Source organism: Alligator sinensis, unplaced genomic scaffold (genome assembly GCF_000455745.1).
Source record: "Alligator sinensis unplaced genomic scaffold, ASM45574v1 scaffold696_3, whole genome shotgun sequence".
Taxonomy (NCBI): Eukaryota; Metazoa; Chordata; order Crocodylia; family Alligatoridae; genus Alligator; species Alligator sinensis.
In genome coordinates, this window is record NW_005842505.1 from 285,994 (window position 1) to 300,229 (window position 14,236).

General features: G+C 42.7%; 1 protein-coding gene across 3 annotated transcripts in view; it reads right to left on the reverse strand.

Annotated features, from left to right (window-relative positions):
- Positions 1 to 6: 6 nt before the first annotated feature.
- Positions 7 to 14,236, reverse strand: part of SSPN (sarcospan) — a 53,956-nt gene continuing 39,726 nt past the window's right edge. For all 3 annotated transcript variants that reach the window (XM_006031443.3, XM_006031444.3, XM_006031446.3), the window contains one exon: positions 7 to 7,392. In XM_006031443.3, coding sequence (XP_006031505.1) covers positions 7,027 to 7,392 — 366 coding nt within the window. In that variant the 3' untranslated portion in view covers positions 7 to 7,026. The remainder of the gene's footprint in view (positions 7,393 to 14,236) is intronic.

Genomic DNA, 14,236 nt, shown 5'->3' on the forward strand with positions numbered 1-14,236 from the left:
GTATCAGTTTCTTCTCATTATAATTTTGGCCAAAGAGGTGTCTTATGCTGATTAGCTTTGTTCAATTAACTTTGGAACATTTTAAGAGAGGGTTTTCTTTCCCCAACCACAGAGTGAGACTGGGTTAAAAAACCATGGCTTCCTAGAATATTTCATTTCCAGAATCATTAGGGCTCTTATGCAGTGCCCTGGTTTAATCAGTGTCACTCTTTATATATCCACTAACTTGAGGTCAGCCCAGTACTTGTCAGTCATAATATACCTGACTGAATGAGGTTCCCATTTGTCTGCACATTAGCAACCCAGCCTTCTGACATTTGTGCAATGTACTAACCCGGAGACAGTGGCAGGAATCTAGGAGAGCAAACAAGCATTAACTCTTTGTCTGCTGAGAAGCCAGGTTGTGAAGGAGATGCTAATTTGTGAGTTTTGATGCATCTTAGCTTAGACACTAGCTGCAGTCCGTTATTTTACAAAAGCTTTAATAGCTATGCTCGCATGCAGGTGGCTTCGTGGCATATGAAAGCATTATGTTAACAAATGAAGTGTGCCCTATACATATGCCCTTAAAAAAAATGAAACATTTTAAGTTTAAATGTATCATTTGGCTGTTTCTGCAAAGGCATAAAAATCACACATGCCAAACACAAACCAGAAAAAACCCAACATTTGTTATTGTTGTTCTTGTTTATATTGTTTAGTCCAATTTTCAAACTGCAGAAGGTGTTTAACGGGTGGATAAATCTCATTGATTTGCCATTGCAGATAACTCTGGGGAGAGCAGGGGAAGGAGAAAAATCAGAACGCAAACATCCCTAAGAGAAGAAGTGCATAGACTTGAACACAAGGAAGCACCAAAATGAATATTACCAGATAGCTGGCTACAAGCACTAAGGTTATGGTGAGCCTGTATTTATAAGAGGTACAGCTTTGTAAAAACGACCTCAGAAAAGGATTAGCTCAATAAAGAATACAAACCAGTAAGTACGTCAGACCTCTTTGATTAACTGAGTAAAAACATGGTGTCCTCTCCTGATTTTTACTACAGAAAGACACAGAGCCAGAGTCTTCAAGGCAGCAAAGCTGCATTGTTTTGCCGTAGCTGATAATCTGACTCTCACTTCATATATACTATAAGAATTATAGGAAGCCACAAGGTACATTATAGTAACAGTGATCTGCCTCCTCAAGGAGATTTTAAGCTTTGTGCCTAAATACCCCTTTACTGTTGTTCCTCCATGCCTCCCTTGTATACCCCCTGCCCACACCCTTTACTAATATCTAAAAACATTTTCCAGATATAAGCATGTGTACATGTGTGGGTGGGTGGGGCATGGGGAGTATGAAAATTTCAAGAGGGCCTGGCATCCTGGGAACCTAAATATAGAACATGTGCACGGTGGCTTCTCTGACACAAAACACAGTGGTCTCTGTTTTTAAGAAGCCTCAAGTAAACATCACACAATTTAGTAGACACAGTAAGAGAAAACATTAGCCCTGTTATTTGATTACAGTCTCCAGAGCTCTAGTGTAGCTTGAGTTTTTAGGCAAAGCTCCAAGGAGCTGCCCACACAGAGCTGGACAGAGCTGGGAAGGCACAGATGGTGATCACGTGAAGGCACAGTCTGAAAGTGTGGGCTTGCTTACAAAGCCTGTATGTCTCGGCTGCTGTGTTCCTCATCTCTCGCGCAGAGCCAAATCCCAGCAGTTCCCCTTCCTTCCGAGTCTTGTTTCGTTTATTACTAGTGGAGGAGGAGGGTTGTGCAAATGGCTTATAAGAAACAGTCACTGCCTTGGCTCATTGACAGTTTTAGACTCTGACATTTTGCTAAATGTAATGTTGTGTATCTCAGTTCCTCTTTTGTTGCCATTATTGTAACTTCAGTATTTGCATAACACAACATCAAAATTCCTCAAACCCAGAGCAAAGCTGCTGCTTTCTTTTCTTTCCTTTTTCTGTAATATTACTCATGCAACATCACTGTTTGTGTGTGTTCAGTGGGACTACTCTACTCACATGACTAAGGGATTATAGAAGCAGGCTTTGGCCTGCTTGGAAAAGTCTTATGGATCAGGATTTAATAGAAAATTATGATCTTAAAACAGGTTATAAAATTCAGTGAAGAATTTTATCCCAGATATAGAGTTCAACAAGATGGTCTAAAACAGTCTCTAGAAACAATTTTATTCTCAGTCAAGTTCTCAAAGTCCTTAATTCTCATTTACACTAAAGCCCTTTTAGCAGTGTAAAGAGGCCATAAAGTGGGTGGAAATGTAATTTATGCCCTCTTTAAGGCATCCTGGCCCTACCAGACCAGTGTTAAATGGCTATAGGGTAGATGTGACTCATACCTAGCATTTGAGACTAACTTGGATAGACCCTTCTTAACTTCTATATGACTCGTGCTGTTTAAGCTTTGTCAAGTTCCATAGAACTTTTAATGAAGATACATTTCTAGGACTAAAATATTTTTTTTATCCTTTACATCTCTGATACTTTTCTAGAACTTTAGGTCTCAATCATTCTTCCACTGGATTCTGTGTGAATTTAGACATTCACTTCCATTGGGGCAAGTGTGGACACTCTTTGAATATGCTGATAGAATGAAATTAACTATTTCTTTAATTAAAGCTTTCGAGATTTCACATATGAAAAAAAGTATGTTATAAAACCATGGCCAGAAGAACACTGGTTCAAAATAGCTACCACGTCTGTTTCCTGGTAGTCGTCTTCTCTGTTTTGGTTTTATGCTCTTGAGACATATAAAGAGGAAATGTAGAAGTTATTCTTTGCTGGTTCAAAATCTCCCATGTATTTAAACCTCACATATTTGAATAATATACAATGAATATTGCTTTCTTTTCCCTTCCAGAACACAAAGTTAAGCTGCACTGGACTGTTTAGTGTTGAGAATTCTGCAACATAGTTTAAAAGCAAAGATGTGCTGTAACTACAATACACGTATTTCTAGGGATGGGTATCTCACCAGTATCAACACTGCCACTCTGAAATCTTTCATGACAAATCTATGTTCATCATGATAATATATTTATTGTTGCCGAAAGCCTAGTTAAAGTCAATTTAAACTTCCTGCAAGCCAGAGGCCACTAAGAAAGTCAAAGCCTACCTCTAAGAAGAGAGAGGTGGCATGTGGCCCAGGACCTAACAGATTATGGAGAAGAAAGACTGAAAAAAGGGGAAAGAGATGAAGGTCAGAGGATTAACATTTGTAAATAATCAGCCTGAGCGGAAATACAGTACAAGCAATTGCAGATCAAACTTCACCATGCTGTCCTGCCAATCAGCCTCATGACTTTGGTAGGAGGGTAGTTCAGTCTCTTTTTCCATTTGATGCTCAGCCTTCCACTGATACTGCTAGAAATGCCAAATGGCATGAGCTTTAGTGGTGGGTGGCCCTCATTATTTCAAACTTTCCCTTTAAAAACATTTAGCAAAACTCATTTTACAAAACTAAAATGACTCACTCATTCTTATCACTAATACTACTACTAATCCCCTTGGTGCTAGGAAGGAAACAAGTTCAGACAAAGGTACTGTTTAAATAATGGTGTTAAACTACTTGCATTTACAACCAAAAATGGTGGGTGAAACTTCCCAAAGAAACAACAAAAGGAACTGGGAAGCCCAAGTCGCCTTATAAGGTAGAGGCCACAGAGTGCCTAAGGGTATGTCTAGTAGCAATAGAAGCTTCAGAGGGAGGGCATATTAACAGGGCATACCTATAGTGATTCATCCTTGGCATCTCTGTGGATGGTCAGCATATTTGAGTTAGGGCCACTCCCAGACCCACCCACTAGGTAGCAGTGACCTTCCCCAAGTCATGTTTGGAAATGGGGCTTAGCTTTCCAGGTCACCTAGGAAAATTTGGCCCTGAATCCTACTGACTTCAGTGATACAGGATCAAGCCCTAAAACCCAGACAATTTAATAGCCTCCTTCTTCCATATATACTGGGTGCTGTCATATGCCCCTCTCTCAGTTGTTGTGCTAAAGGGAGTGTGGTCCCCTGTGCAACACCAATGCCCCCAAGTTCTGGGCCTGGAAGAGTCCACTTTATGCATATAAGGTCTGTCCTGGGAATGGGAATATAACTTGTTGGGCCAGAGGGGATGAATGAACAGATGAGAGGAACTAGGTGGAATGCACATCATTCCCTTTTGTAGCCCATTATCCTGAAAAGATACCACAGAACCTGGCATAGGCCTACACCTGGGAATTACTGTTAGCACAGCTGGAATGAAGCAACCCTGAGAAGGAACTGTTAGGCACAGATATCCCCATCCTAATGGGCGACTGGTGCCTCCTGAGTCTGGGGGGCACCAGTGGCTGATTGCTGACCCCAGAAGCGCCAGCAGCAAAACCAGAAGTGCTGCAGGCAAAACTGGAAGTGCCTCTGGCGCTTCTCTCAGTGCCCCCACTCCCCAGCTGGCACCAATCTTGGGGGGGGGGGGGGGGGGGGGCTGGCACTTCTCTCAGCACCCCCACTCTCCAGCTGGCAAGGGCTAATTTCAGGGGGGGGGCACATGCCCCCTTGTAGCCTCCCTACGTGTTGCCTATGCCTATCTTCCTTGGATCCCCTTCCTTTGAGGGTTGAACTACCTATAGGCTATGCATATCTACATGTGTGCTTTAATGCGCATTAGCTTATTTTAATGCACATTAAAGCACCACAAAAAAACCCCTGTGCTCTTTAGCTAATGTGCATTAAAAAAGGTTAATGTGCATTTTCCCAGTTCCTCATAATGTAGGTACTAGATTTAATGTGCATTACCTAAGGCACATTAATTGAACATGTAGACATGCCCAACAATTCTTGAAAGATTAAAAGGTTATGTCTATGTACATTTCATTTAAGGAGCTAAATACTCCTCCAAGTAGAGACTATTCAGATGTAATAATCAATGAACTCCTACTGAAGTCAATGGAAGACTTCAGTTCCTAAAATGGTAGTGATGGTGGCAGTTGTAAGTCTTGAATCAATGCTATAATTGAATTCCACTGCACCCAGCTTCTTTCAGAACTCTTTGTCACCTCAAATTGTATAAGACTATTTTGGAATCAGAGTGTCCACTTGGGTAACACTGACAAGACAGGCAAACAGCTTCGGGTGAAAAACTGCTTGTGCCTGTAATTTGGTGGACACAAAGGGTGTAGACTTATCATTTGAAATGTTTCCAAGTGTAATAAGCTGGAAAACATTTCAAAACACAACATTATGAGCTGCTGGATGCATGTATAGACCCTGTCATAGCCCCCAGCAAGACTGCTTCAAAATCACTGTGGCTGCCTATAGCAGTGTGTTCTCCAGCCACTGGGTACTACAGGAGGGTGCAGCCAGAGGTGTAGTTAGGCAGTTTTGCAGCCTGAGCAGTGGCAGTGCATGGGGCAGTGGTGGTGGCTGCAATTATTCTGCCCCACCCCACCAAAGTCTGGGGGTAGATGCCTTTTTTACTCCCCCTTAATACTGGCTGCAATGACCAGCAGGTTCACTCCCCCACCAAAGGACCAGAGGAGAAGAGAGGACTGTCAGTACCACTCTGTAGCCCCATCTCCTGGAGTGGACCTGATGTTGGTGGATGCTCTCTCCTGCCTCTTGCCTCAGCTCCATTCCCACCAAAACAGGGGGACAAGAGACCTCATGCCCCTCCCCACCACTGGAACCAGAGAAGTTCATGGAGACCGGTGGATAGAGAGGCGGGGTAGTGGCACCAATGTCTGGAGGCATGGGGGTCTGAGGGCACAAGGGTCTCATGTGCTGAGAATGGCTGGGAGGAGCTCCCCAGCTGTCAGGAACCACAGCACTCTGGTAGCTGTTGGTGTTGCCACTCCTGGCACTCTAGGCAGGTGGGAAGCAGCAGCCAGGAGGGCCCAGGGATCTATGCAAGTTCACTGGAAAGCAGAGGTAGAGTGGCAGGAGAGCACTTATTGATGGTCTGCTCTGCTCTTTCTCCCCCTCCCCTTGCTGGGGGCAGGGAGAAGGGAGGAGAGAGGAGCACTATGGAATGCCAGAGGACCCTGTTGTTGAACAGTCTTGCTGGTACATGATGGCTGTTCTATTCCATCTCGAGTGGAGTGACTTCAGTGGATGATAAGGAATCCCTTATTGTACAGGGTTGACTCTCCAAAGCTTTGCCCTTTTGGAGTCAGTATCATCCATGCACAGCACTACCAAATCAGAATTCCTCATTCACCCCCAAAGATCTGGTGTCCACTTTGCACTAGTGCACATTACCTACAGAAGGGGCAAATTGAAAGAAAATCAGACTCCCAACTGGGAGCCTTAGGAGGAAAAACAGGATTGTTATATCATAATTAGAAGTCATTATGGTCATGTACTCATTGGGAACAGATTATATTCTTAGAAAATCAGGCATACCTACTTAACTTGCCCATTTCTTTATGGAGTAATGTGTCTTTGAAGGTTGTTGTGCCTAATGCTCCCCTGGTATATATCTATTGTTTCTGGAGAAGCTATGCCAAAAATGAGTTTGGCCTTTAGTACTCTGGATAAACAAATACTAGTGTAACTGGATAAACAGCAGTTTTATGAGTACTGATCATTTCAATACATGATTTCCAGGGTGGCGTGTGTTCCTCAGTTTTGAGGAGACTAATTTGAGTTACCTGGAACTGGTTTTATTTTCAGAAAGCATGGGGTTTCTGTTCTCTAAAAATCATCCTACTTTAATGAGCATCAAGTCAGGTACCTCAAACTTGGGTTACCCTCTAGTCGCCCTTGAAAACTATATTAAAGATGCTTTTTGAAGGGTATTTGTAAAGCTACATCTTCGGGTCTTTATGATGCATCTTGAGCTAGATATTCCCAAAAGGGACCTTTGCTATAGCTGCCATAAGAATTTTTCTTAAAATGACTGAAAAATATAAATTTATTCATTCAGTTTTCGTCAATGCTTTTCCTTGTCAAAATTTTTTATAAACATTAACCCATTTGTGGTGTCTACATGGTACCAAACTGAACCTTTTCATTCCCTCTTCACAAAAATCCTACACTTTCTGTTGCTGGATTTCAGTAGAAGTTAATGAGTATAACCGAGTGCCCACATAAAAGACCTGATATCTGTGTTTCCACATCACAAAGCACACCACCAAACATACAATAGCTGCAATCAGATTAAGAACCATCTGCAGGAGTAAATACAGGTTGAAAGCGCTGGTGACACTGGTACAGTCAGATACATCTTGGTAAATGAAGGTCCTGCTGAGGGGATCTGAAGTGTCCAGTTTGCACTGGCAGGTATTGAGGATGGTATCACAGGTAAACTGTGTAATTTGTAAATAATGATGTGCAGCAAAAGCCACTGCCAAAACACAGGTAATCAGACCCATGGTGCTGAGGAGAAAGTACATCAGCTGAAAGAAAGCAAAAAAAAAACCCACTCTTTTCCAGATACACAGAGAATGGGACATATATAACCAATATGTGCACATATATATATTTTCTAGGGCATGCATGCATTCAAGATACACTTTATACATTTTATGCTTGTGACTTGCAATAAATATGTAAATTCTGCAGACCTCTGGGAACCAAAAGCAGTACATCAGCCCTCCACACTGTATTTATCTAATCTGAGTGCTAATTTATAATTTTCAGAACGCAGCTGCTAAAAAGTACCATCAGGAACACAACCTTTTTACAAGCTAGAGGCCTAATGGACAGAATAAGTTTTTATGGGATTGTATGGGCAGTTTGGATTGGCATGGCAGCTGACAGATCTTCAGTTGGGATAGAACTACACTACCTTACATCAATTGAAACTCTGGCCCCAAATACAAAATGACAGGCTGGAATGGTTTAAAAAGTGCTGCTGTAAAGAGTCTCTGAAAATAACATTGTACATACATTTGCTCATGGCTCTGTTCTGCCCACACAAAAACTTAGATTTACATATGCAAACTGGGCAGTTAGATGTCTAATTACCCAATCAGAGATGTGAGAGCTGTTGGCTTGCACACTTCTGAAGTTCCATGTGCAAAAACTTGACTATGACAAACCAGGGACACAAACTTCCATAAGTAAACTTGAATCCTGCAAAAATACCTTTGAAAATCTGGCACGTGAAGGTGAAGCAGATGATTTTCAAAGGCACAAAGGGGAGTTAAACTTTAGTCACCCCCTAACTTTACAACTTGCTTGCCATAGAAAGGGTAGGGCTCCTTTAGAATCCAGGGGGAAATGTAATTATTTGGGACGTGGTCTTACAATCCAATCCATGTGGATGGTTTCTTCAGTAATTCAGAGCCATGATGATTTGGGACTGGAAGACTGGTCCTTAGATTATTACAATCTATGGAATTTCATGGCTTGAACGCTGAATCTGTCAATTTCTGTTTTGCATTGACAGTGGGGGTTTTTGTGAGTATACAATATATGATTAGTTTGAGGATCATTCTGGCTTTGCTGAGCATTGTGGAAGCATTCATTTTTCTTGGCTTCCTACTTCTTCTGTCAGCAACAACATGGAGTAGTTTGGAATCTGTTATTTTAAATCAGTCTTCTTTTTTTACCTCCACACCATGGGCAAACTGTCAATATATGAAGCATTTTTTATGACCTTGAAGCTACCGGAATGTATGTATTCATAAAATTCACACTCTGGGTGTACTTGTCTTATATCTACAGTGTGAATCAATCTTCCCATTCATGTGTCTGTTTGAAAAAAAAATAGTAGGGCTTATTTGAGACATTAAAGCAGTAAATCCATTCTCTCTTTAAAATAACTGAATTTTGATGTCTTGATCTTCATTTAGAAGGCCCATCTATTATTAAATTTAATTACTTCCCCTGTAGCCTTAAACCGAGGGCTGCTTCGAAAGGACGGTGGCTTTTATTACCTTTAATTACTATACCCTTTCATGGCAAAGGTGAAATTAGAAAATAAGGGCAGCTCCTACAATAAACTGTATGATAACAGGGCTGCTACTAATTAAGGGCAGCTGCTAAACAAGGGTATTTGAAAAGTTATGAACATATGACAAAATTCTGAAAGATTATGCAGCTATTTTTGAATAGGAAAAGCCTGTTAACAACAGATACATGCCTGACTCTTGGTCTTCACTAGGGGACACATTTTATGCTGCTGTATTCTGTGGTATCCCAGCTAGACAATAGAATTAGTCTGGATTTATATCAAAACAGAGTAGAATATGACATAAGACACTGGATTTTTTTTAATTGAGGGTGTGGTGTGGGTCTGACTTTCTAGCAAATTACAATGTATGTAGTTATCAAGGCCAATGCAGAATGCATGTTGCAAAAGGTCAGTAAATCAAAAGATACTCTAGAGCATTAGTGCCTGATGTTTGTCTGAGGCTACCCCATTTCCAGGCTTGCAAACCATCTTCCAGTTAACTCATGACCCCACCCTTCTGGTCTAAGCCCTACTGCTACAACTGAATTTCTATTGGGCTTCAGACCCCAGTTATTAAGTGCTGCCACCCCTAACTTGAGGACTGCTGCCCTAAACTATGCTTTGGGACCAGGACTGGCCTGTTATGAACCCACCCGCCCAAAAGGGTGGGCCAGGCATGAAGCCAGGCATGCAGGAAATCTGAGGCTTCCTTTAAAAAAAGTAAGCTATATAGGCAGTCCTTACTGCAATCCTCAGAGACACCCAGAGATCTGGGGGGAAGGGGGGAGCACAGTACAATTTCCAAATAGCTATTACTCTCATCTGAGGTTTGCAGAGGAATTTCTTTTCAAAGAGATAAAAGTGAATGCATTTCTAAACATCAAAATAAAATACTGTCTGGGTAGGAGCACAAGGCAGTGAGTGCTAAGATCCCGTCAGCAGATTAATCACATGACAGACCCAGAGGCAGCTCCAAAATTACAAATATTACTGCTTAGGGAGTCTTGCCAAGGGCTTAGAATTTGCCACTGGAAAAGTGTTTTGCAATGGCTTGAGATATATAGGCCCTATGATTGCTGTCTAAATAGAAAGAGAATGGGGGAAGGAAAGTGATACATTATGTGAGGTAGAGAGAATGGCACTACACCTACATCCTCCTTCAAGTTCATCATGCAAGGGGAAAAAAGGGCCCTAAAATATTTACTGGTAAGATTATTACATTTTTGTTACATACCATGAAAAACAATTAATCTAAAATGCATTGTGCCCTTCATGGAAAAGTCCTGTACTGTTATATAGGGATGAAACCAAGAGAGTTTATAGATATTACTACTAAAACCTGCAGATTTGGATACAGATTCCTTCCTCAGGGTGAGACTGACTCCATGTAGAAGAGTAAGAACTGTCTTTTACACCATGGAATATGCTACCTGGATCAGTTATCCGGGTTGTATGTGGAATTACTTAAGTACCCACATGCAAGAAGCTGAACAGCCAAGTTCTCAATAGTTTATAACCAGTCAAGAGAGCTCTGAATTAGGGAGAATAATTGGCCATATTGGATGGCCTGGAAAACATGTGGAACATGTTTAGTTTTTCTTTTGGTTCTAAATGACCTTCAATAAGAGTATGAGTTAACCTTCTGATATGAGTTTTGACAAGTTGAAGTATCTCCTGTTGAAGGAAGGGGAAGGCAGGAAGTCTCTCCTGGAATTTACCAGTGTCTCTGTGAATAATGTGAGACAAGGATTCTCTCAAACACTGAGTTCTTTATGTAATGAGTTCTTTATGTAATGTGTTCTCCCAAACACATCCCATCTGATCGAGATAGGAGCTGTTGCTAATACCTGCACAAGGCAAATGGAATTTTCTGGGTGTCTATCATTGCACCTTTAAGTTAGAAGACCCTAAGCTCCATGCAAGTCATGTGAGAAATAAGAAATCAAGTGTTAAGAAGGATCAAAACTTGGAGTACTATTACAAAATGATCTAAAGCAAAGCCAGTCTTGCCACATTTCCCACACCAAGTAAGTGACTCTTGGAATTCAATGGCATCACCCTCCAGGTCTTACATTGCCCAAGGAGATGTATGGCCCCTAGTCCAATTTAGCTTTGGGTTATGCAAGATATCATGAACTAGAACTTCCATTGCAGTTTAGAGAAGTTTAGTCTTAGCCAAGAGTCTCTTGCTAACTTGTGACTAGAAGCCCTGTTAGGCACCATTGGGCTTAGGTCACCATGGTTAAACCAAGACTTGAGTACAGAACCAAGTCCTGTAGAACTGGTTCAGGTTTACTTTCTTATGGAAAGAGGCCTGATCTGTGGATCTGCACACACACGAACTCTGGAATGCAAATTTTACAACCAACTCCCATAGTATTTGTACAGAACCAAAGAACTGAAAAATTTAGATCAAAATCCAACCCTGTTTCTGAACTGTATATCTTTGTTCAGATATGGCTCTAATTGGTAATCAATATAGATGAGCTGAAGGCAGCTCCTGGAGGTTCCAATAAGCCTCACATGAACAAAGCCAGTGTTTGGGTCCGGGGGGAGAAGAGTCTCAGCTTTTACTTTGTTAAAAAAAAAACCACAAACCCATAGCTTTCTAGCCTGTGCCCTTGCAAAGAGAGCCTTGCAATTGTAAAGTGATAACAAATGGTAGAGGCTTTCAGCAGGGCTAGAAGGAACAAGCATCTGGGTTCCCCTTCTGCAGCAAGTGTCTGATGGGAACCCGGTCTCTCGCTGACTGGTATAATGGAGGTGCACAAGAACAAACCACTTTTGTGGGCCTGAAAGTGGTGAATATTTGTGTTACAAAATTACTCAGGATGGCTCTGCTTCCTCAAGTTCTTTGCCTTCTGAGGTAAAGACTGAACTGGCCGACTGTTGAGTCAAGCAGCTGCTGTGCTACAGGGAGCTTACCATTTCTATGGTGAGAATTAACTGTTGTGAGAGAAAGTTCCTGCACTGGACTCTCGAATAGTAGGTGAGCTACACATAAGAAGACAATGAGGAGAAATGGCATTGAGATGAGGGTGTTTCTGCAACCGAGAGTCCAGTAGCAGCATCACATGGCTGGTGCATTCCCGGCTTGATCAAGGAAATAGAGGACTTTGAAGAACTAATACTGGACAGGAGCTTGGACTCCTGTTCTTCTGATCCCTGGTCCTCCACTACCATGAGAGACTTGGACCCTCACCCAACTAGGGGAAACCACCAGCAATCAGCATAGACCTTCAGGAACCAAAAGGAACCTAGGGCTTTACTGATGACTTCACAGCAGGTTGTTTCAGATCTGTCTGCCACTACTGTAGACACTGTTCAGAATACCTAGTAAAAAACCCAAACAAACCAGCATACAATGGTGGGGAAGAATGGTAGAATGACAGTGGTATGGATGGAAGTCCTGTTTGGGGTAAAGAAATAGTAAGCAAAGGATTCTTATGTGCAATAGTGAGCATTGGATTAGTAGATTTTTGTGGAAGGAGGAAAGAGTACTTTACGTAAGGAATTGCACATATGTTGCTGAATGAGTCAGAACATTTTTATGCAGACCCTTGTTTCAATTCTGAGGGCTCATTATGAATTATATTAAGTTGACCATTTTTTTGGTTCCAGAAATATGAAGAAATTTTTAGCCATTTTCCCCATTTTAAGAAAATACTGCAGGACTTGGTAATGCCTCTAAAACTGAGTGCATTTTTTCAGTGCCTGAAACATCCCAGTGTACACTTACAAGGGGTGACAATGATTGAAGTTAGTAGGCACCTTCGTTGTTTAGATGCTAAACTCAATTCAGTGCTGCATGACAAGTGATAAAATGCCTGATCTAGCAGTGCTCACTATGGAGTAATTGTTTTTTGTTCTCCCCTTACATTTATAAAGGCAGGGGAAGATTATCAAAGGCATACGAGGCAACCAAGCACCTGATTTTTCTCTGAAAGTTGGGTTCCTAACTCATAGGCCTTTCCAAATCTCTTCTCTCTTCATATTTCATTTCTTGTCTTTTTCCAGATTATTTTTGCACTTGTTAGAATATTTCAGTGGAACAGTAAGAGCCATAGTAACAAATAAACAAATAGGCTGCCTTTACACATGCTTGGGGGTGGGGGAGTGGGGCATTTTAATTAGAGCAGTTCCTGGAGAGCTGCTTTAATTAAAACACCTCACAATCATGTATATTAAGCCCCTGCACATTTAAAAATGGCCATAGGACGCTTTAACTAAAGCTCATTTGATGAGGTTAAGTTAAAGCACCCCTGTGGCCATTTTGAAACACAGGAGGGCTTAATACATGTGATGCTGGAGCGTTCTAATTAGAATGCAGAGCAGACTTGATTAATCAAGTTTGTTCATTTGAGTTTTAGTTAGAACATGAATAAGCATGTCTATAGCCAGCCATAAAGTCCAGGAAATAGTACTATACCAGGGGTCAAATGCCAAAAACACACGCAACCTCAACTTGGAAGACGTTGGCATGCTTGGGCCAGCAGCAGGGGAGCCATGAGGGGCCTAATCCTTGTTGTGGCAGCACAAGCCCGGCCCCTTCCTTGAGGCTCAAGTGCCAAGCAAAATGCCTTTGTGTGCTACATTCTGGCATTGTGTGCCATGGGTTGTCTATCCCTGCATTATAGCATTTCCACTAGGGCAAGAAAACGTAGTGCTTTTTTACTTGAAGTGAAACCTATCACTGAGTCAATGTCAGGTCTAAACGTCTTTGAGATGCTGCAAGAGGCATGTGCAGAAACAAGAAAAGGTTCCAGGGGATATTCAGGGGTCAAAAAAAACTGGAGTGAAAAAAGCGGGGCAGGGCACAGTCCTGGACCATGCCCTGAGGCAACGGGAGGCTGGGTCCTCCACAGAGATGCTCTGGTAGCAGCCAGAGCATCTCTATGGCTGGCCCTCACCCTGGTGCTGAAGCATGCTGCCAGCCTGTGCAGGGCAGGCAGCGTGCCAGCTACAGGGAGCTGGGCCCAGGCTCTAGTGCTCGTAAGTAGGGAGTGGGGGTGCTGGAGGAGGGGGGAGGGGACCATGGGGGGACCCGCACCAGCCCCACCCACTCCTCTACTCCCCCAGCCCCCTGAGTGCTCCCCAACCCCCTCCCACTCTCCCAGCCTCGCTGCCCTGCCCGGGCCCCCAAACAAACCCAGCATTTACCAGCAGTCTGGCTGCCGTCTAGCTGACTGGGCCCCGCCCCGCACGGCATGGGTCGGGGTGGCAGCCCCAGTGGCCCCAGCCTGGGCCCTGCTGCCCCCTGCTGCCCAGCTCTCCCTGGGGGAGCTCTGTGAGGAGGCCCCACAGCCCCCTGCAGCCCCTGCTCCTGCGGTGAGTAGAGGCTT